The sequence below is a fragment of the Schistocerca serialis genome, chromosome 1 (assembly GCF_023864345.2).
Source record: "Schistocerca serialis cubense isolate TAMUIC-IGC-003099 chromosome 1, iqSchSeri2.2, whole genome shotgun sequence".
NCBI classification, from domain to species: domain Eukaryota; kingdom Metazoa; phylum Arthropoda; class Insecta; order Orthoptera; family Acrididae; genus Schistocerca; species Schistocerca serialis.
Genome location: NC_064638.1, coordinates 993102088 through 993127048, shown reverse-complemented (window position 1 = coordinate 993127048; position 24961 = coordinate 993102088). Strand labels below are relative to the sequence as shown.

The window sequence follows — 24961 nt, the reverse complement described above, 5'->3', positions numbered from 1 at the left end:
TTTCTGTTTGCTGATGACACTAGCTTGGTAGTGAAAGAATGTGTTTGTAGCAAAGGCAATATTCAAATACAGCACTTTGAGACTTCAAAGCTTGTAGAAAATAAATTTATGCTCAGCAATCCAAATTCCTGGGGCATTCAGATGGATAGTAACTTGTCATCAGAATCCCATGTTCAGGATGTTGTTCAAAAATTAAATGCTGCTATATTTACCAATCGAAAAATATCTGGAGAAAATGATAGTCCAACACAAAAATTAGTCTGCTATTTTCATTTGCCTATGTGGGACAGCATTTAATTCTGGGGTAAGTTTTTCTATTCACAAAGGGTAATTCTGTCTTCTTCAGAAGCGGAGAGTTTGAGAATGTGTGGTGTACATTCATGAATCTTATTGAACCTTGATCAGAGTCATTGGAATTTTGACATAGGCCTTTCAATACCTATTTTCTTTAATGCCATTTATTGTTAACAGTATGACCTTATTCCCAAGAATTAGCAATTTTCACAGAGCTAATACTAAGCAAAGATCCAATCTGGATTCGAATCACACAATCCTGATTTCTGCACAGAAAGGTGTACAGTATTCTACTGTATCCATTTTCAGTAAGCTACCACAATAACTAAAAAATCTCAGTAGTAATCCACACACTGCAGGCCTAAGATGAAGAATTTCCTCCCAGTTCACTCCTATTCTGTTGGGGAGTAACTGGAAAAAGGGGGGGGGGGGGGGGGGGGGGAAGCAAGCAAATTCCTGTGTTACATTGTTAATTACGTCATTATGCTTTTTCTCTGCACAGGATGTGTGTACATTTTATTTTATCTATTATTAACTTCCTCGATGTTAACTTCATGTACTGGCTCATTCCATGACAATGGAGATTTGTTTTTTAACTTGGTCCTACAGATCTCGATGTGTAAAAAAAAAAAAAATAAACATAATACTATGAAGTTTTCTTAGAAACTCTAGGAGATTTTTGTCACACATCACACAAGTGAATTCATTCCTAAGTGACAAAGTGATCAAATGGCACTATTCCATCACCACATTTCCACAGTACTGAGAGATAGAATAAAGTTATTAAAAACATTTGTTTTAATCCAACAGCTACCACTAGTTTCCCATAAGTACACAATCTGATCAAAGGTATCCGATACCCATATGTAATGTGGATCTAACCACTAGATATTATGAGAGGCAGATCTGCCAGTATAAAAGGAGGCGAGGAGTATTGTGTTGTCAGTACGAGCTCAGTGACTTTGAACGTGGACTAGTTAAAAGATTCTAAAAAATCAAATTAAATTAGTGGTAGCAATCATTCGCACTTGTACTACCAGCAGTCCAGCTAGTGCAATGACTGTGTAGGGAGTTAAAAAGATTGAGGTACAATAGTCAAGCAGCTCTTCACAAGCCACATATTTCTGTAATCAATGTTAAGTGACACTTGGGGTGACGTAAAGAGTGACACCACTGGACTGTGATATGATTGGCAACAAGTGATTTGGAGTGATGAATCATGCTATAACATGTTGCAATCCAATGAAACAGTTCGAGTTTGACAAATGTCTGGAGAATGTTACCTGCCATTACGTATATTCCCCACCAGTGAAGAAGAGGGTTTAATTATGAGAGTGTTTTTCATGGTAAGGATGTGGTCCCTTTATTGCAATTAAGGAAACTAAATGCTGAAGGATATGAATACATTTTACAGCAGTGTGTACTGCATACAGTAGAGGAGCAATTCAGAGATGACCGTACAGAATGACGATGCTTCTTATCATAAAACTGCACCTGTCAGGCAACTGTTTGTGCGGAGTAACATTCCTGAAATGGACTGGCCTGCCTAGAGACCTAAACTGAACAAAAGGGGATTAGTTAGAACACTGACTTACATCCAGACCACAGAGACCAACATCACTACCTTCTCTGGTTTCAGCTCTTGTGGAAGAATGGGTTGCCATTCCTCCACAGATATTCTGATGTCTCGCTGGAAGTGTCGCCAGCACAATTGAAGCCATCAAAAATGAAGGGTAGATATTTCATATTAATGTCCATTAATAGGTCTCTAGATATTTTTGATCACATATTGTATTAGGTATTATGAAAAAGCTTGCTGTCAAGGTGGGATATATTAAAACTCCAACTAAAACGTTTTAGTGGAATTGGTCACATAACTACACATCAATTGCGGAAGAGGGCCAAAATGCCAGTTCCATTCCAAATGTGGAACCTGGTGAACCAATAGTACAGTAAGAATATACCATCACTGCATTGAAACATGGCTGCTGTTGCACAGGTACACCCTGGGTAAGACTAAATAATTCAAATAAACTCTTAACACAGAGTATTTAAGAGACCAATCGCTAAATTGTGCTGGTTTTCAAGCAAATGAACACAAAACAACAAGTGAAAATTATTGGATCTTTCCACAGTGGGCCGAGACACATTTTTACCACCGAGAGAGAGAGATAGAGAGAGAGAGAGAGAGAGAGAGAGAGAGAGAGAGAACACTAAAATCTGCAGGGTGTAAATATTTCTTATATTCACATAAACTTGTGCCAATCTGTATTTCATACATTACTGGATTTAATGCGAAGTGCATGTCAATTTTTCATAGATGAGCAACTTTCTTGTATTGAAAAATTTTTATTTTAGAGTACATCGGGTACTCCAGTGCAATCTTAAGAAATCAATATTGCAGCCAGCTGTCATGTCCATTCACTACATTTGCCCAGAAAACTGGAGTACTGCTCTTCTTTACACGGTCTACCTGAGGACCACAGGCAGTAGGTAGCATCTCATCAAGGACATCTGATAAATTTACAACCTTCAAAACAGCACAAGTTGAGTATTCTGGATGGTCATCTCTGTTGTGGTCTGTGCACCATGTATCTCAAGTAACTGATGTTGAACACCGAAGTTCCAATCAATTTAAGTGAATAGCAAGATTTGAATGCCTGTGATGTGACCCTCCATTATTATCTGTGTAGACCCAACCCTGTTATCTGTACAATCCACAGTCCTCCTGCAATCATCAATCATATCTGCAGGTGACTGACAGAAATAGTCAAGCATGGAAAGAGGATGATGTCCAACTGTCATTACCCGAGATGCAATGGGGCTATGGCAGGAAAAGATGCCTGGCTCTGTACTGAATATGTTGAACACTTGTCATTAATGACCATCATTAAGTTTACCTTCCCGGATTGTTCGAGTATCACTTTCCTGCTAATATGATATATTTTGCTTAAAATAAACACGCAGCAGAAAACACACAAAAAGTATCACAGGAACAATCTTACAGGATACAGCTGTCACTGTGACATACAGCACCGAGCAGTACAACAAGAAGACAAGGTATGGTGAAGGTGCTTGGTTGTTGCTATAGTGGCAGTTATGAAAACTACTTGCAATTCACATTTTTATTCTGATCCATAATAATTTAATGCTGTTATTGGCCAACATATCACTTAGTCAATACGAAGAGAAACTCTTTAATCTTCTGACACATACAATATACACAATTTACACAATAAGAACCATCAAAATCCGGACAGCAAAATGTCTACAAAAATTCATCAGATTTCTCTAGCTGTTTCACATGCACATAAAAATATACAAGGTATCATTACGAAACAACAATGATTATTTCTCAAACAATGAAAACTCCAGGTTGGAATATGAACAATGGAAGGAAAAGATAGATTGGTACTTATTGTAAAGATGACACGTTAAGTTGCAGACAGGCGTAACTAAAAGAACCTTACACATAAGGTTTCGGCCACAGCATTCATTAGAATAGAGAATACACACATTCATTCACACAAGCAAGCACATCTCAGGTACTCACGATTGTCATCTCTGACAACTCAAGTAAACTTTTGTGTAACTGTCTTTTAGCTGTGTCTGTCTGCAACTTAATCATTATTTCTCTATGTTTATGAAATGGATACAACAAAGTAGTTTGTGTTGACTCTGGAAAGGTATAAGCCCTAGTAGATTTCTTATTGATGATATTTTGATCTGCAACAAGATAAAATATTTAGAAGCCCACTCCTTACAGCACATTAAAGCAGCTTTCCGCATTTAGTTCCCTTGTAGGCAATACATACAAAATGTAATTTATTTGAAAGGAAAAAAATATGCTCTTTAACCCATTACTGCCGTGCGTTGCCATATGGCAACATTTGTAACACTTTTTTAAAATTGTCGACGACACCAAGGAAGCGAGAGCGTTGGCAGCACTGGATTCCTTTCCGCAAGACTGAAAAGATCACTACAATGCAACAGTTTTAACAATACATTTAAATTCTGCAGCATAAGCAGTGTTGGAAGTTATTTTTTGCAGAATGACGAAGAAAATTGGAGTATAAGTTCGAGTACGTATGTTTTACACAGTAACTTACAATATATAATTTGGTTTTTAGTATGGTTGTGCTTTAACTGCTCAAATATATATTCTTTGGAGGTTACTGTTTGCTGTGAAATAAATTACATTCATTTAGGCCGTTTGAACATAGGTGTTGCCATATGGCAACTCTAGGCACTTGTACTCAGTAAAAGGATGAATTTTCTCTTTTTTGTTTTAGAAGAGGTTTCTCACTTGCTGAGGTGCTGGAGAGTCTTTATAATGACGATATTGAAGGTGACGTGTTTGTTGAGCCCCCAGATCCGAATGTAGACACAGATGAAGATTGTGTATGTGCGGTGGCTGGACAATTCAGTTGTCACAATGATCTCTTCTTCATGTGGTGCACAAGAAGTTGGCCAAGTCAAGAGATTCTCACAACTAAAAGAGCGAAATATACTGATTCCCAGACCAAAACTGGTAGCCAAATATAATACATATATGGGAGGTACTGATCAGATGGATCAGAATCTAGCGTTCTATCGCATTGCAATAAGAAGCAAGAAATGGTACTGGTGTCTCTTTACATGGATGTTAGATGTCGCCATACAAAACAGTTGGATTTTGTATAATAAAGCAAGAAACCAAACTATTTCTCAGCTTGATTTCAAGAGAGAAGTAGCAACATTGTACTTGCAAAGACACCAAGCTTTACCAAAAGGAGCCGGGAGACCATCTGCATCAAGGGCATGTTCCGACAGCCGCATATCAGATTCAATTAGGTTTGATAAAACTGAACACCTCGTTGAGCACACAGAAGAAGAAAAAAAGGTGTACACACAAGGACAGTAAATCTATTGTGAGAACAATATGTTCAAAGTGTAATGTGGGATTGTGTATTGACTGTTTTATTCCATTTCATGTAAAATAATGCTGTGTTCCAGGTTTGATTATTAATTGTACTGTGTTATAAAGTATCAATTGTATGGTGAAGACTGGATAGTAAATTTGCACAAAACTTGTATATGTAATAAGAAATTTCAATAACCTACTTATTTTAGTTGAAATTGTAATCCATATAAATTTAGGTAGTGATAGCGCCTAGCGTTGCCATATGATATTTGAATATCCCGCAAATGACTTTCATCGAAACAACTCTGTTGTGTAATTTATGCCTTTTACAGACATAACGCAATTTTTTTTTTTTTTTTCAAAAAGTCACAAAAAAATTAATTTCGGTGCTAATGGGTTAAAATGTGGATGCAGTGTCAGCTGTGTCCAATGGCAATCCAGTGTATGATGTCCTTTACAATCTATGTATGGCTCAAATAAATGTATTCTTATATTAAACTTCTTGAACAGAGTTTGTAGGCTTCTTCTGTAACTAGGATTACATGGGTTTACATTTAAATTTTAAAAGAATTTACTTAAAGAATTTGGATAAACTGCTACGAAAGTCCATGGGAACTCAAAAACTTTTAAGCCTGTGGAGAAATATACAATATACTGAACAGATAGTCAGAAACAAGAACCAAATTTGTGATGAGCCTTAGGATGAACATACAACTCTATTCAGCAATGAAACCACCTGTGGCTCCCTTAACTTGTATTATTTCAGAGAGGGAGGGGTGATTTAACTTAATCACTGTATCTGTCACAAATCCAGTCTGCACATGTCTTCAGCACATTTGCAAGTTCAGTTACATCATTAACTGTAAACAGATTCTTTTTGGTTGGAAACTATCTCCACACTTTTAAATAGAGTTTAGAGCTGAGATTTGAACAAACTATTATATATACAAAAGAAATGGAGTTTTCTCAGAGTCAAAATATAAGATCACCATCATCTAAAAATTGTACTACATTGCTCATTTCACATTCCCTATTTCATGAACTCCCCAGAACAGCAGAGTCAGTCAGTCAGTCTCTCTCTCTCTCTCTCTCTCTCTCTCTCTCTCTCTCTCTCTCTCTCTCTCTCTCTCGTGTGTGTGTGTGTGTGTGTGTGTGTGTGTGTGTGTGTGTGTGTGTGTGTGTGTGTGTGTGCGCGTGTGCGCGCTGTTTTGCCTACATCTGATTAACTAGTCTGCTAGCTGAATTAATTATCTCTAGTAGTCTTTATTGTGCTTGTTTGCCACCTAACCTCACCTCTATGCGGTGAGCAGCGATCTACCCTTTTCACATCACTTGTAAAATAAGGGAAGGCAACCAATCCCCCCATCCCCCAGTGGTCAATGTGTGGGGGCCCAGTAAAATAACCGAAAACAGCTTTTGAGCACTAGCTCTTTTTTTTAGCAGTAGTACACACATTCACACACACAACTATTCTTTTACGTATTGCTCCATACTGGAATTTCCTTTTCGTATCAATCATACTAGATTTTTAATTGGAAGAAGATGATAATTTTTTATATTATCAATAAACTTGTTGATGCTTACTACTGAACATTCTGATGGCTAAACTCTCCCTTAAATGAATCCAGCCCTACAATTTGAAATTATAACACATCTTCCATACATAGTTCCTAGAGAAAAACTTACACACATTTATTCACCTTAATGTTAAGTAAACAACATAAACAAACACTCCACTCTCATATTCCATCATCTTTCAGGTAAGTAGTTAGAATAGTGTTACTTCTTTGTTGCTTCAGCAGATAACCTTATAATCATCTTCAAGATCAGTCACTGGCAGAATTTTAATCATTTGAAAATACCAAAGCAATGGTGCATGCTTCAGAAATGACAACTCCACTCACAGTTCAACACAATCCACTCACAGTTCAACACAACCCACTTACGGAATTGCACAGCTACATGTCCAAACATTGGAAACACACAAATCACAGAACTGTTTGCCAGGCTTGTTACATGACAGGTATCAGCAAAGTGTTACATGTCATTTAGACAAACGACATTTCACCCTCCTTGTGTAGTACAAGGAAAGATAACCATGAGAGGATTATATCAAATAGGGAGCAAGTCATACTGTGCACAGGTGTTTGTTTTCAAATGTGCAGACATTAAACGGGAGGTGCGCAATTCAAGAAAATGACAAGTTGCGAAGGCAAACAGCTTCACCTGTTGCGTGTGGGGGCTTTTACGTTTGGGTGCCGCAGTTTGGTAGGGACCTGACCATCAAAGAGCAACAACACTCTCCAAGAATGAAAACAAAAGACAAGATGGTTTTCTCACAAATGAAATATATTGTAATCTTGATTGTCCTGTTGAGCCTTCAAGGTGTATCTCTTATTTAAAGTTGTGTTCCACTCAAATACATGAATCATTAATGATCTGTACACCCAATCAAGGAAATGTGTGTTTGTAAAAGGAAAGAGAGAGAAGTGGGTGTGTTTTTTTGTGATATGAGTAGAAGTTTTCTTCTTTTGCTCCAATAACAGCTGCAGAACAGAACATGAAGTAGGCAAGCCTTCCCTCGGCTATATACAGAATTTCAGAGGCACTTATTAGCAGGACCTCTACTTGAATGCAATCAACTTCAGCAACCGGACAAAAAGAAATAGGTAAATACGTCAGATGGTACACACAGGACAGATCTCATTAAGTGCCCTGACTCAGCTTCCACTACAACGAGTGAGCCAGCAGCATTATCTGTCAATCCAGTCGGGTAACTGGATGCAGAACATATCAATTACATTATTATTCGAGTAAGACTGAAGAAAATCATTTAAGTAACTAAATTTTTTTCTGTATTATTTTTCAATCTGGTCACCACACAATAGTGTTCATTGACTATAGACAATGTTACAAAGTCATTACAAAGGAGCACAGTACTAATTTATAAAGAAATTTACATTGTTTATTTCAAAGTCAATAACTGCAGTTTGTAATGATCATTTACTCTTATAATAAACAACACATTTATTAAAAATAATTCTCGTATGGAATGGACTGAGAGGATACAATAGTTATTTTTGACAATTATCACCAAAGTAATGAAAAAATATGGAACTGAAAATTTCGTCTATTTTATAATTGCAAAATATTGCTAAGTAAAGGCACACTAAAGAGGCATTAGGAAAGCAAAAAAGGAAGATGAAAGGCAATGAAGCTACCAATAAGAAGAAAGAATAAGTGCCTCTACCATAACCACGTGAAGAAAAGTGGCAACTGAACAATATATATGTGGTAATAATTTCTTAACTCTTAATGGGAATGTCAGAGATCTTGTATTATAACAAAAATATCCAGTCCGTATCACAAGTGTTTTTTTTTTTTTGTTTTTATGATATGGTAACATAGACTATCATTAGATATAAGTAATATCTTCATTGGTGATGTGTGGAGATGATGTACCGAGTCATTTAAAGTGTGAGAAGCACCTGTCAGCTGCAGTTAATGAGCAATGTACGACAGGCGCTTCTTGCATTTACAAGGGCTCTGAGCATCATCTCCAAGCGTCGTCATCAATGGAGACATCGGTGTCTGACGATTGTCTGTGTACAAATGAAATCAGTTACCAAATCATAAAAATAAAAACCAATTGCAATCTGGACTGGTTCTGTTTATAAGATCTGTGGGATGGAGATTAGAAACCCCACAAATACGACAACCAAATATGCAAGAAGAAAGCAATAAAAGACAATCAAGAAAAAGCAACAATAATAATATAGAACAGGAAATATTTCCCAACTTTACCAAAATTATTTTGTCATGAACCAGCTTTTATTTCTTACCTACCTGTCAGATGAAAATGTCACAAACAATGATATAATGACAACTGTCTTACGAAAGATACAAAAATGAGGACACAAATTGTTGACGCAGGGAAGTATTAAATTTTGTTTATCCCACAGAAATAGTTACATTTAATTCAAAAACGAGAAAAAAGCTTTTTGCTGCCATACATTTAACAACTGATGAAAAGTAATTTTGAATTTGCATTTTTAATCTAATATCTGTGTAACCAAAACTTAACATAACAGAAAGCGAAAAAAGGAAATTTATTTTGTCATTTCACACTAAGCTGATACACAGTGTCATATGTTTACTGATTTGCATATCTCCAGTACATCTATCTTTCTGCTATTCTCAGACGAATGTAAAACTACTTCACAATCCACATCATACGACTTGTTTTCTTTTAAAACACGCCCAACAAAAGTTGCATCTTTCCTTCCTAATGTTCTGCTTCCCTAATGTTCAGATAATCTAACTGCCACATTCTGTCAGACTGACCAACATGTACTTTTCCATCATGCTGTGTGAAGGGTTGCAGTTTGTCTTGAATACTGAATAAAATATTTTATATGCTACTAGTATTATAAAATGTGAGACTTACTTTTTGTGCGAGGTTATATGAAATTTTGACAACATATTCGATGATGTACCAGGTTTTATAACTGCAGATTGGTTCCTGTCAGTCAATGTACAGAAGTGTTTTCGCATTTTCTTTTTTCCTATTATATCATCAATCAAGGCAGAGCTATAGCCATTGTTTGGTTTTGCTAATCTGCAATAACTTGTTCAAGCAAAAATGTTGATGTCTTAAGTCAAGAACAAGAGCCATTTGTAATTCAAATACACACCCATCAGCACGCTGTGAGCACTTTCTTTGTTGATTTTGGAAGGTTATGGTAACACTCTGCACTCCACATGAGAAGAAGAGTAAAGAAAAAGGGTTCACCTCCAGTTTCTCATGTATTTTTTAGCAATAAATGAAAAAACACAAGCATTATATGCTATGTGTACAACAAACGTAAGGTTTGAGATCGAGAAACAAATATTTTTGCACACAAAGCTGAAACTGCTTTATAACCTCATGAGCGAATTTAATTACACACATCTACCTAGTAGCATGACACGCCCTCTATCACCCTGGCAATGTGATGGCACAGACTTCAAAAACATCCTGATATATGCCGAACACCCACAGCTCTAGACTGGATGGCAGTGCAACCCAGGTATGTACACCTTTTTCTATGTCATCCCATTTATGAGGAACACTGCTGTCAGGCAACTTTTAGAGGCAACGCAAGTGCCTCCATATCAGTGGATGTTTTGCAAAACATTTTAATAATTTGGGAGCAAATGGGGTAGTACATTGTCACACTGAAGGCATGCTAATCATTTGTCAGTGAAAGACTATGAAGACTTAAAAGGATCCTCGTTTCACCCCTCATTTCTGATACACGAAAATACCACCACCACTTGGCTGCAGGATGCATCACCTCATCCGCTTTTCAAAATACTTTTACTCAACATCAGCATGTAGCATTACTCATCAGTCTCAGTGTTCTGTGAAGTGCAATAAGAAAAACTATGCTCCGTTTTAGCTATGTGGTGATTCTGGACTACATGCTCCAGCATTAAATGGTAAATGCTTTGCTGCACTGTAACTCATCCATCCATTGTTGTGAGTAGCAAGGTAGCCTATCCTTAATATTGAGGTCTCTCTCTCTCTCTCACACACACACACACACACACACACACACACACACACACACACACACACACACACAGAGGACCAAGGGAATGAACAGTTATATCATCAGCCATCAATCCAGGTGTAGTTCGTCCAGAAATAGTGATGTCCAGGACATACATGTTCTGATAATTAAAGTAAGTAGGAGGGCACAGACCAAGACACTAAAGGCAATACCAATGCTATAGCCAAGAAAGAATTTATGAGGCGTATGGGTCGAGTCAGTACATAGGTCAGGGCAGACTACGAGTCTCCCATGGCTCATTCAATGGTGTGACAATCCCCACACCACATCCAATCCCGATGAAGGGCAAAGACATTTACAGAGCAAAGAATGTCTTCTAGTTGGCAGATTTTGAATAGTTGAAATGAGAGGGCTAAAAATGTAATGAAGTCAGTTGGATGATCAATAATAAAAACAAGAGAAGAGAAACACATAATGCAGCATGTGGACATTGCTGGAGCTCTGCACGCTTAGGAGCCACCCCTGCCAGTCAGAAACCCAAAAACCCAATTTCAACAGAGTGCTTCTAAAACAAAAGAATGTGTGCAGCAGAAAAAGGAGACAAACGGTGTCTAAAAGCAATTAATACATAGTAAGAGAGTGAGAAAGAGTGGGCAATACATTGACGGTAGAGTTCGATAGCATCTTTCTGAGAGGCTTGGAGTGAAAAATGCCATACCTTGGTGGTCCCCTTCATTGCTCTAAGGTTATTGAGGTTTGCAGTAGCCTGCCACTCCATTCAAGATTTTATGTCACAGTTGCTATGGTAGGTCTGTGCCGGGTACATTACATTCACATTTGTATCTTACAGTTTCTTCTTTAATTAATTTGTCAGCGAGTTTATTTCCTGAAATATCCATCTGACTTTCCAGATGAATGTTATGGTGGTCCCAGAGCTGTGGAGATCAGTTAACAGGTCCTGGATGTTAGCAACCATAAAGTTTCTGTGGAAGTACTGAGCCTTGTAAGCAGCCCTGGAGTGTCTAAAAACCAGGACTTCCTTTGATGTGAGTGTTCTAATGCATTGCAGAGCCTGTGATGTGGCGATCAACACTTCAGTGTATAAACTGCATGCATTCAGCAGAGAATACTTCTTGTGCCCCTTGTGGATGCAACCATAACCAACCTTGTCAGTGACATCTTTGAAGATGCATGGCGAATTGCGGTAGTCCTGGAAAACCGAATGAAACAGATGTCTGAGAATGCTGAGATAAGCATTTTCCTTAGGGCCATGGAACAGTTCCAACCGAATCATAGGACTAGGTACACACTACAAGTGACAATGTGGGGCGGCGAGAGGGAGCTATGTACACAGACAAGAAGGGACAGTTAGAGATCCTTGCACACAGCCTACAATCTTACACCAGCTAGGCTACTCATGTTTGGCCAATTTGTAAACTGCCTGATATTTTGGCTGTGAAACAGAGTTGAGTAGAATATCATGGATGAGTATGCATCTGACACTGACATCCGACAGGCTGTCTCCAGAGATCATTTGGAAGGTTTCAGTTGCCAACCACATGCCACTGTGGTGGACAATGTCTCATACTGCTGTTGCTGCTGATCTGTAGGGTGGGATAAAATCAAAGTTTTGTATATTCACAGAAGACCTGGGCAGTCTGCACTCTAGTAGCTGCTGCTGAGAAACCTGGGGGTATTAACTTTCATCATGTAATTAATTCCCCTTGAGCCAATGCACATGTGGTGAGCATGTTAAATTACTGTCAAATGAAAGACATAAAAATTTGAAAGTTTCGGCAACTTCAAGTAAACAATTACTGAGATTAAGTTCTGGGTCAGGCTGCAGAGTCCTGACTCAGCAAAACTGCATGATGCAAGTTCTTATGACAGAAAACATATCCCTGAATCAGCACTAAATAATTTACTTTCTGTACGGTCCTCTGAAGTTGGCACTCCACAATGCAAAATGACACAGAGCTGTAATACAGGCAAAGTTCGTCCACATACCGTGACAGTGAGACCATGGATCCCCCTGAGGTCATGATACAATTGATGGCGATGGTGAAGATGGTTATGCTCAGAACAAATACCTGTGGTACCCTAGGTTTCTACATGTATTGGTGCTGATGGTGAACCTATCTGAACCAGTAACAGTCAGAGGGATAGTAAATTCTGGATAAAAATGGGTAATAAGCCCCAAAACCCCAATTATGCAATGTAGAGAGGATGTGATGGTGCCAGCTGGTAACATATCTTCTGAAGGTCAAATAACATTGCGATCAGATGTTCGCAATGAGCAAAAGCATTAAGCACTGCAAATTTCAGACAAATCAGTCGGTGGTGGATCACAGGGCCCAAAACCCACTTTGAAACTGTGATAAATGTTCTCTGGCTTCGAGGCACCAACAATCATCACTTTACCATTCTTTGAAATAATTTACGCAACTCCTTTGTTAAAGAGATAGGTTGACAATTAGTCAAAATTTGAGGTTTCTTTTCCTAGGTTCATGAAAGGAATAATAAAACCCACATCCTCCCTAAATGCAAATGAAAAAAGTGCGGACATGTTTTGTGCTGTCACTGCTAAGGTATTTCAGGATTTAAGTGTGGATTTTATCAGGTTCAGAAGCCATGTTTCAACATACACTGTCAAAAGTGCTGTGGAACTCCAACTCGCTAAAGGAAAACATTGTACGGTCTGAATCTCTGCACGCAGAAGGACAAGCAGTTTCGTTCCATCAGGCATTTCCAGGTCAAGAAATTAGGATGGTAGTTACTGCAAGCAAACAGTTCTACAAAGTGCGCTGTGAAACATTCAGCAATGACCGTGGAATCAATACAGGTGTCACCTTTGACAGATATGCCAGGAACTACTGCGGACAGCGCTCAGCTGTAAATGCGGCAGAATTTAGTCCATACCTGAGAAGGTGTGGTGTGGGCCCTCACAGACGATACATACTGTACCCAACACTTCTTTCTTCATTAAAAATCATGTCTTCACTCAAAACTCCTTGAATGCTATTAAATGTTCCATAGAAGCATGGCATCTGTGTCATTGAAGCACCCTTTGATGTTCTCTGAAGCTGAAGCTATTCCTTCAGATAATAATGAAAGAGTATCACTGCTTCCACAATGAGTACAACTATCAGTAGTATCTTGTACCACTACTCATGTATCTTTCTCATCATTGGCTTCAAAAGGTACTCTTGAGCTGAAAGCTTTCTTATGTAACCAAAGTGGTGCTATTCCATTGGTTGGGGTTTGATAATGGTTTTAAAAAATTGTTTTTGGTCAGTAATTTCATGTGGAATTATACTCCATTTTCTCTTCAAAGCAACAGTTTTTGGAATGCATTCTCTGTAAGTCTATATTCAAACACATCTGCTTCTGATGTGCTTCCCTGACAACTCAAGTAAACTCTTGTTCATGTTCACAGGGCCTCGTGATGCAACAGACTCTTATGCGAAACCTGAATGTGCTGCTTCAACCTTGGAAAGGGCAACACAGAGTGTGGAGCTCCCACACCTCATCACACTGTGACAAAATGGGACATGTTAAAACTGGCAAAACAAGAGAAATAACTGTTTTAGGAATTTTATAGCAATCAGCATGTGCTTAAAACCTACATAGAGGGCCTGTACAAGGGAAACAACCTGTAGGACAATATTACACACATGAGAAAGCAGGTGAAGATTAGATGGGGGGGGTTCAGTATTACAGGAATAATTTGACAGGGCACTAAAAGACAGCGAAAACAAGGCCCCTGGAGTAGACTACATTCCTTCAGAACAGCTGATACCCTTGGAGACCTAGCCATTACAAAGTCATTCCACCTGGTGTACAAGATTAGACAGGATAAATACCCTCAGACTACAAGAAGAATGCAGCAATTCCAAAGAAAACATGTGCCAATTTGCCTGAATATCACTGAACAATCAGTTTAATAAGTTATGTATGCAAAATGTTGACAAATTATTTAAACAAGAATGAAAAATTTGCAGAAGCTGACCTTTAGGAATGTCAGTTTGGGATCCAGAAAATTTAGTGACATGTAAAGCAATACTGTCCCTGCCACTTATCCTAGACGACAGATTCAAGAAAAGCGAACCAGTTTTATACCATTCGTAGATTTAGAGAAAGTTTGTGGCAATGCTGACTAGACTATATTCTGAGATTCCGAAGCTAGCAGGGATTAAGTACATGGAGTGAAATGTTATTTACAACTTTTATATGAACCAGACTGCAGTTACAATAGTTGAGAAGGAAGTCAGACTATAGTGCATCCCCAATGTTATTCAATCTGTGCAGGGAGCAAACTGCCAAGGAAACCCAGGAAGAATTTGGCAAGGAACCTATAGAGTTCAGGGGGGCAAGAGATGGCAAGGGACTGTGATATAAAATATAGACTGGCTATATATACAGGGTGTTACAAAAAGGTACGGCCAAACTTTCAGGAAACATTCCTCACACACAAATAAAGAAAAGATGTTATGTGGACATGTGTCTGGAAACGCTTAATTTCCATGTTAAAGCTCATTTTAGTTTCGTCAGTATGTACTGTACTTCCTCGATTCACCGCCAGTTGGCTCAATTGAAGGAAGGTAATGTTGACTTTGGTGCTTGTGTTGACATGCGACTCTTTGCTCTACAGTACTAGCATCAAGCACATCAGTATGTAGCATCAACAGGTTAGTGTTCAGCACGAACGTGGTTTTGCAGTCAGTGAATGTTTACAAATGCGGAGTTGGCAGATGCCCATTTGATGTATGGACACAACATTTGGTTCATGCACGATGGAGCTCCTGCACATTTCAGTCGAAGTGTTCGTATGCTTCTCAACAACTGATTCAGTGACCGATGGATTGGTAGAGGCGGACCAATTCCATGGCCTCCACGCTCTCCTGACCTCAACCCTCTTGACTTTCATTTATGGGGGCATTTGAAAGCTCTTGTCTTGTGGGGAGGATTTCATGAAGGATGGATCTCATTTCAGGGCAGGATTTGAGGAAGTCGTATCCCTGCTGGAGAGCCACATTCAGAGTCTGATCCAGTCCCGGAAAGTATCCTGTCACAAGTGGGGCACTTTTGGGGTTCTTCTGTGGGAGGTTCCGAGTTTGAGGGGATGAGGAAGTGGCTCTGGTTATTTGCTTTTGTACCAGGTCGAGAGAGTAGTTGCGGGATGCGAAAGCTGTTTTCAGGTTGTTGGTGTAATGGTTCAGGGATTCCGGACTGGAGCAGATTCGTTTGCCACGAAGACCTAGGTTGTAGGGAAGGGACCGTTTGATGTGGAATGGGTGGCAGCTGTCGTAATGGAGGTACTGTTGCTTGTTGGTGGGTTTGATGTGGACGGACGTGTGAAGCTGGCCATTGGACAGATGGAGGTCAATCTCAAGGAACGTGGCATGGGATTTGGAGTAGGACCAGGTGAATCTGATGGAACCAAAGGAGTTGAGGTTGGAGAGGAAATTCTGGAGTTCTTCTTCACTGTGAGTCCAGATCATGAAGATGTCATCAATAAATGTGTACCAAACTTTGGGTTGGCAGGCCTGGGTAACCAAGAAGGCTTCCTCTAAGCGACCCATGAATAGGTTGGCGTACGAGGGGGCCATCCTGGTACCCATGGCTGTTCCCTTTAATTGTTGGTATGTCTGGCCTTCGAAAGTGAAGAAGTTGTGGGTCAGGATGATGCTGGCTAAGGTAATGAGGAAAGAGGTTTTAGGTAGGGTGGCAGGTGGTGGGCGTGAAAGGAAGTGCTCCATTGCAGCGAGGCCCTGAAAACTGCTTTCACATACTGTTCAATGCTCATTGTGGATCTTCTCACAAAAAATTCAGGATACTTGTTTTGCGTTACAGTTTGGGAGTAAATCAAGTTAACTCTTGTGCAACATAACATCTCCTTTACCAAACTACTTCAATCTCAAGAGACAGCGTTTGCACCAATGCAACAATTTTCTTCTGTGCTAGAACTTATATTACCTGTCCAATGGTACGATGGATGTGATGACACTGACTTGTACAAAAAAGCCAGATTTGACCCTGCATTATTTCTTGCTCTCTTCCAAGTAAGAATGCATATTTACAACCATGAAAAACACCTTATGGTAATCATATGTTAAAGCATATAACTTTTGTAATACAATATACCAACAATGAAACTGTGTAGTTTTATACCTTGAGCATCCATGAGATCTGCTGGAAAAGCCATGGCACCAAGGTACATAGCATTGGCATCAACACGCGGCCGGAAAGCATGATTTGCACGCCGATGCTGGCCGGAAGTTGTTCGATTGCTGGATTGATTTCCATTTTGCCTGGTGACCTGAGGTGGAGGTCTCTGCACTAAATGTATAACTTTTCCATTCACATCTGAAAAATTAAGTTAAATTAAGCAGTAAGTTCTTAGAAAGCCATTCCAGCTTTCACATATTACAGTGTTTATTTCAATAAATACTTCTATTTACAGAGTAAGAGTGAGCAGAAATGAGTAAAAGGACTGAAGAAATATAAATGAAAAAGAAAGGAATAAGTGAAGGCAATTGTGTGATCTTAGTCCACTGGCAGCTGAAACAAAGTAATTCAAGCTCCAACTATGCCCCATCTTAGTGAACAAAGGTCCAGTGCACCAATAAGGCAAACAATATCTGTTACGCCTGTAAATAAATATGCTTCAAATGAAACGGTCACACCAACCAAGTAACACCTGGTGTCAAATAACACTACAGTTTGTGAATTAGCACAATTCAAATAGAATATTTACCAATCACTTATTAAACATTTCATGAGAAGTGGTGGAAAATGCCTCTTCCAAGTTTATTCATGCATTATGTTACATGTTGCTCCTGCGTGCTTTCTAATATTTATCTATCTTCCATGACTTAATCCAAGATATTCATCTCTTGACATTCCTATCCCACTAACAATACAACGGTGCTAGAAATTCACTGTACACTTACATTTCATTGTCATGTAAGCCACAATTAGACTTCCCAACCCCTATTGTTCCCTGGTCCTCCTCTGTTTTCGTATTTCTTCTAGTAATTCCCAACATACATTTCTACCTTGCTTCCTGATCCACTCTCAGACAATGGTATTGCATTAAAGGTCTATGTCTCTCCGTAATACATAAAAATTTTGGAATGTACTGCAACTACAAACTTTCAAGTTCGGACACTTTGGAAGTTTATTTCTGAAAACAGTGGGGTACCACAACCACTGCAGGCAGTTTTAACTATTTGTTTTGCTGCTCATGCAAGCCTCCACTACCATAAATACAGGGACTGAACTAGTTATCTGTTTATAATTATTTTCGATGTGATAATATTTTATAATTAGTTTAACCAATGTCCCATTTGTTATTGAAGTCTATACGCAACACGAGGCAAACAAGGTGAATAGCTTTGCTGATATGGAATCACCTTGCCTGACTTTTTGAATTCAGTTTTGCATTGTTCATGAAAGTTGCACAGCTGATGCACATATTCTTCAGTGTTTCTGAAGGGACCCTAGCACAGACCTCACTGAAACAAAGGCTTTTGCAAATCAATAGATCCCAGACAAAAGTGTTAGTTCTACGTTATTTCCCCACTCTAAAATTTCCTTCATTACTTGCAAATGGTCCACTGTGCCATATACTGCTAATGCCAGCTTGTGATGATTTAATGAGTGTTTTGTACATATGTAGAGTTGACCAAGGTCTAGGTTCTTTTTTCCCTGGAAATCAAAATGTTATTCCAATTTTAAAATTCCTTTTGTTTCATAAACATTTAATTGTATCATCTTTTGGTATTTCTTCCCTATACCTTCAAGAATTTCTTCTCTTTCACTATACAAACATTCAATAAAATCCTTGGCTGCTTGTACAGCTTCCTACTGTTCTAACTTACTAGACCTTCTGTCAACTTAACTAATGAAATCTGATGTCTGTCCAACATAGAATTGTTTAGTTTCCTTCATATTAACAACTATTCCAGAGGCAACACACAGAACCATGATTGATTGCGTCAGTGGTACTGAAGTCACCACAAACTGTAAACTAAATATGCCACTTGGCTACTGCACCACCAGCAAACGGTACTCACACCAACACTCCAAGACTGCTACCTTTCTGTGCATGTCAAGGTATTTGCTTGACTGACAGTAGCATCAATTAGAATTTGTCATAACTCAAGAGTACTGTTCACTGCCATGTAACTGTAGAACATGAAATGCTCCACCATGACAACGCTCGGCTAATACCACACACGTCAGCACTATTTTAGCCTGAGCTCAGATGATGTAACAAACCTTGCTGAAACTATAACTATGCAGAGCTTTGTAATGTTGCTTTTCTGTAAGGTACAACTCCTCCAATTTTACTTCCTTATTTTTGTCTTTTTTTCGTTAAGGACACTTACAGCGTCCCCACATCTTCAGGTTACACGATAGTACAAAACAGCCAATGAGAATTGCACATGGAATTTACAATGTTTATCACAAATATGTTGCAAATATGTTATGACTTCTGTGGTTAAACTGGGACTTAATAGCACACCTTAAATTGCTGCAAGTGAAACGAGCAGCAATGAAATTCACAACTTTTGTTGTCACAAATATTTAACTGTTTTCTCGGAATATGGTGAAACTGACGAAAAGGTGGTTACGGCGGGACATGAGAGAACAGCTTATCAAAGCTACTTACATTCATTTTTATCAGAAACAATCCACGGTTTTTCCGTAATATATCATGACTTCTGAGATGACTGTTGGAGTAAGACCTAATAGCTCAAGCTTCAAATGCCTTGAGCGGGAAAAAAAGCCTGATAATTTGCAAAGCATAGGAAATTACAAACAAGTAATGTAACTGACTTCCCATGCCCCCCCTCATTTATTGTGTTCACTTCCAGTCATTCATCACATGAACTGTTACAAACAGCAGCAAGCAATGGAAAAAGCTGCACTTTTACCCTTACCTCCAATAACACCAAGCCGCTTAACATTTTGTTCTACTGTCTGTTGTGAAGCCCTCCAGAGACTTTTGGGGCTCAGCCTACCCATAAATAAGAAGAAAACTTACAATTAGAATTATAATACAACACTGTGTTGTGGAAAGTGTAACTGTTTAGTATGTCACCACAGTTTTATTTGATCCATGCACGAGTTGATAGTTAACAGGGTTACACTTGCTACCAGTCTGACAGTTCACTGGAGACTTCTGGAAATAACTTCTTGTTTCCATGTGACAGTCACTTGTGTTGGAGTGTGGCAATGAGCTTGCCTCAGCTATGAAAGTGTGTGTTATTTCACACACTGTTCTGTCCTGGTTTAACAAAATTTGTTTTAGTAGCATAATTCATGAGTGCAAGTCATCAACTGATAATATTATGGTTTGTGCAGAGGGAAAACTTGGGTCTCTACTTCGTGAGTTAGACAACAAACTATTTTCAGGCTAGCCTTATGGAACAAATTGTGCTTATATTGTACGTGATTCCCACCACATTTATTTCAATTTCCTTGATGCAAAAAGTATACTTGGCTTCCAGGTTGCTCTGTAACAAACTGTGTTCTTATACATTTATTTTGTATGGTGGGTCTGGTATTTACTTCTTTCAGAGTATGTGTTTCAAAGAAACATGACAGAAAGGACAAAAAATGACAGAATTCCAGAAGGCATATTTGGAATCTAGAGTTTTCAGCTATTGGGGGATGGATGAATCAAACATTCAATTTCTGAAGGAACCAAACTTCTAGCCATAAAACAATGTGAATGTGAAACAAAACAGGTTTATAATCCAGAGCTTTACTGACGTTTTGTTTCTTGGGCAAGCAAGAGTTTGCAATCAAGGAACACTCTGAAGATGGAAGTTCTGATAACAAAGGGAATTAACTTTAATTACTGGAACCTTTACCTAGACAGGAACAGTTTATTAGTGAGTACTTTGAGAGCACTTCTGTGTTCAAAAGAAATCAAGCACAATTCAAAACAAATTAATTGTATCAGTTACCAATGTCATCAATGGTCGCATTAAATAAGAGCTAAAGCCATTCGAATTAATTTGAGTACAAGCGGATGAAACCCTGGATGTTTCTTGTAAGTCAAAAACCAATATTATTCCCAGGTTTTGAACACCAAATGGCCCTATTGAAAGATTTCATACTTTTCAAAATGTCTGTAGTAACAAAACTGCTCAGGGTTTATCAGAAATTTCATTCTGTGCACTTTATGTTTGGAGAGTAACTGACAATACAGTGAAAGATCTAGGATGGAATGTAACAATATACTCACCATATAGCAAGGATGCTGAGTAACATATAGGCACAACAAAAAGATTGTCACAAATAAAGCCTTCGGCCAGTAAGGCCTTTGTCAAAAATAGACGACAGACTCACACACACTCATATCCATCACACCACTCACACAACTCACACACAGGACTGCAGCCATCTTAGGCAACTGTAGCCACACTGCTAGCAATAGCATAGTGCCTGATGAGAGTGGTGACTGGGTGGGGGTAAGGAGGAGGCTGGGGCAGGGAGAGGGAGGGATAGTAGGGTAGGGGTGGCAGACATTTAAGTGCTGCAGGTTAGACAGTGGGCAGGGGATAGGTGGGTAGTGGAAAAAGCATAGAGGTAAAAAGACTGGGTGTGATGATGGAATGAGGGCTGTGTGGTGCTGGAATGGGAACAGAGAAGGAGCTGGATGGGCGAGGACAATGATTAACAAAGGTTGAGGCCAGGAGGGTTATGGGAATGTACGCTGTGTTGCAGAGAAAGTTTCCACCAGCGCAATTCAGAAAGTCTTGCGATGGTGGAAAGGATCGATATGGCACACGCTGCGAAGCAGTCAATGAAATGAAGGATGTCGTGTTGGGCAGCGTGCTAAGTAGTAGGGTGGTCCAGCTGTTTCTTGGCCACAGTGTCAGTGGCTATCCATGCAGACAGACTGCTTGAGGGCTGTCATGCCCACATACAATACAGTGCAGTAGTTTCAGCTTAGCTTGTAGATCACGACTGGTTTCACCGGTAGCATTGCCTTTGATGGGGTAGTTGATGTCTGTGACCGGACTGGAATAGGTTGTGGTTGGTGTTGTTGTTGTTGTTGTTGGTGGTGGTGGTGGTGGTGGTGGTGGTGGTGGTGGTGGTGGGAGGATGTACGGGACAGGTCTTGCATCTAGGTCTATTACAGGGGCATGAGCCCTACTCCCATCACCTTACCTCATGGCTCATATCCCTGTAATAGACTAGATGCAATACCTGTCCCACACATCCTACTACCACTAGGTACTCCAGTCCGGTCACAAACACCACCTATCCCATCAAAGGCAGGGCTACCTGTGAAACCAGTCATGTGATCTACAAGCCAAGCTGCAACCACTGTGCTGTATTCTATATGGCATGACAACCAACAAGCTGGCTGTCTGCATAAATGGCCACCAACAAACTGTGGCAAAGAAACAAGTGGACCATCATCACACCCAGTCTTTTTACTTCTTTTCCGCTACCCCCTCCTTCACACCTCTCCCCTGTCCACCATCTAACCAGCAGCTCTTCACTGTCCACCACCCCTACCCTACTATCCCTCCCCCTCCCCACCCTCCTCCTAATCCCCACCCAGTCGCCAGTCCCATCAGGCACTGGTGCTGCTGCTCGCAGTGTGGCTACAGTTGCCTGAGACTGCAGTTTTGTGTGTGTGTGTGTGTGTGGGGGGGGGGGGGGGGGGGCGCACGTGGGTGCGTGCGTGTTTATTTTTGACAAACGCCTCACTGGTCAAAAGCTTTACTTGTGACGGCTTTTTGTTGTGCCTATCTGAGACAGCATCTCCACTATATGGCGAGTGCCAACATTCCTTTCATAATATTATCACAAAATAGTGAGATAAATGTATGGCGGAGCCTCATTAAAGGTAGATAAAATGGAGGTGCCCAAAATTTTCTTGAACAAAAAATGTCTGCAAGCTATATTTTTGTACAATTATGCTCATAAATAATCTAGCATTGTTACATGCTTTTACAAATATCTAAGCAGTTAGGCTTTTCATTAACCATCTTGTAGCATTCCATTTACTTTTTCGCAAGTCCTCAAAGAAAAAACAACTCACAGAAAATGAAGGACTCTGGTCGCCTCAAACATATACCACACAGTGGAATGTCATTTCATGAGCCATTGTGACCCAAATACTGTGAGTTTAAAGAGATTTTCCAAAATACCGGACTAGGTGGTTGTAATTGTGGTGCAGAGGCGTTCAACAGTGCTTCTGGTTTGCTTAGCATTCTTAATCCTTTCACTGCTACAAGACATGCTATCTGCTTTCTATGCAGAGGCATCTTTTGTTATGGCTGCAATGCTCACCAAATGTTGGTGTCTGCACTGTGAGACAGCATCTGGCCAATATGAAATACTTATTTGATTTTTCTTAAAAACTATTAGGTGAAAAAAATTGCTATTTGGACATTTAACACTTGATATCTTTACTTGGTGACAAATTGAATTTCTTTTCATTATCCGCCATCCTTACTCATCACATCAGTTTAAGTAAAACACTGCATGAATTTTAGAGGTTGCAGAGGTAAATATGCACAGCGTAAACTTTGCATATGGTTGATTTTAGATCATACACTGCAAAGAATGAAATTTACATAAGACATCTAAATTTAATTTAAAATTGAGAGCAGAATGATCTCACTTTCTCAAGTTACTGTGTTTTATATATGATGGACGGTCACAAGCGACACATCTATTCGTGTCCTTGCACATCGCGATTCCTGTGGTCGCAACAATACTCATATCTCAAACAATTCAAGATATCAAAACAAGGTTTCTTGCAAATATAGCATGCAAGGAGGCACATATGTTATATGATAAATAGTCCAATTATTTTTTATTCACCAACACATGGAAGTAACTCATCTGCATTCAGACGCCCATAGCACTGCAGGAACACCAAACCAGCACACTTATGTATGTCCACATCACCTGAGGAGACAATGTAGCAGGACATGTATAGACACCCACAGCAGAGTAAGGATTAATAAAACTCGGTTCCTTTTCCTGCTTCGCCTTTATAAAGAATGGCTTGTTATATTAGTATATGCAAAACTGAAATCTAGAAAATCAACAGTTTCTTAAAGGATGCAAGGTCAGAAAAAACTGACTTCATGTATTAAGGGGGGATGTAATGGATCTTGGCCCAAAAAATCATTTTCTTCATCTACACAGTTTAATCTATGTTGCGTGTGAATTTTATCGTGACAGCATCTTTAGAAATGCCTTTAAATTGTTGAACTGATTAACTCTGCACTGGCAGCCACTCTTGACCTTTTCTGACATTTGGGAAACTGCTTGCTTCAGCAGAATCTTTGTCAGTGTGAAGGCTATTTTCTTACAATATCTCTGGCTGAAAACTTTCTTGCAAGTGGTTTATTCACATTTTGACAATACTAACACATATTAATAGGTGGAAGGTTGAATTCACAAACCTGTACGTGGAAGTCAAGATTTTTGGAAAAACTGTTTAGGAAATGGAGGTTTCATGGAAATCAGTTTACCAACAAAAAAAAAAAAAAGGAAGCAGCTCGAAATGAAGAACATAAGCTCTCAGCTTCAGCAGCGAAACTTGGGACAGGAGACTTTTACAGGTGCATGAATTATATTGATGTGGTCGACATAAAAGTTTACTGGTATGGTACTGCGCCATAATGTATAAAAGTACTGCTGCTACAGAAAAACCAACGTTTCGCCCACCGATTGCAGCGGCCTCCTCCTGGGTCTACCAGAAAACACAAAATGCAAATGAAAGCCTCAATAATTTAATTTGGATTACATACTCAAAAAGGACATTCTGTGGACTTTAAGTACTCAAAATAAGTGCCTATGATGCAGTTTTACGTTACAATAACGGAAATAAAGGCAGAATTGAAGTGCTGAAGAGAGTTGGTATAGATCCTGGTGTGTTTACAACAAAAGCATTTTACACCATCTACAAGAGCAGGATCAAGAAAGCTAACCGAGCTGTTCCTTAACTGCAAATACAAGCCAGGTAGATTCAAAGAGCAGAGAAGAGAAACATGGAGGATGAAGAGTATCGGTATGGAGGACTTTAAAATTGAGGTAAGCTTATTACATTTAGAAGTATGAGAAGGAAATCTTTGAACTTCATTTTCTCTGTTTTACATTTTTTATGTTATTAGAAGCCATTTCTCAAAAAGTATATGCACTAATGCTATGAAATTTTAAG

The 24961-nt window shown here is 39.2% G+C and overlaps 1 protein-coding gene across 6 annotated transcripts in view; it reads right to left on the bottom strand.

The window, feature by feature from the left end:
* The window catches only part of LOC126413018 (large proline-rich protein BAG6), a 215267-nt gene that overhangs the window by 163256 nt on the left and 27050 nt on the right, over positions 1–24961 (bottom strand). For all 6 annotated transcript variants that reach the window (XM_050082921.1, XM_050082913.1, XM_050082950.1 and 3 more), the window contains exon 5: positions 16924–17118. In XM_050082921.1, the coding sequence (XP_049938878.1) occupies positions 16924–17118 (195 nt within the window). The remainder of the gene's footprint in view (positions 1–16923; positions 17119–24961) is intronic.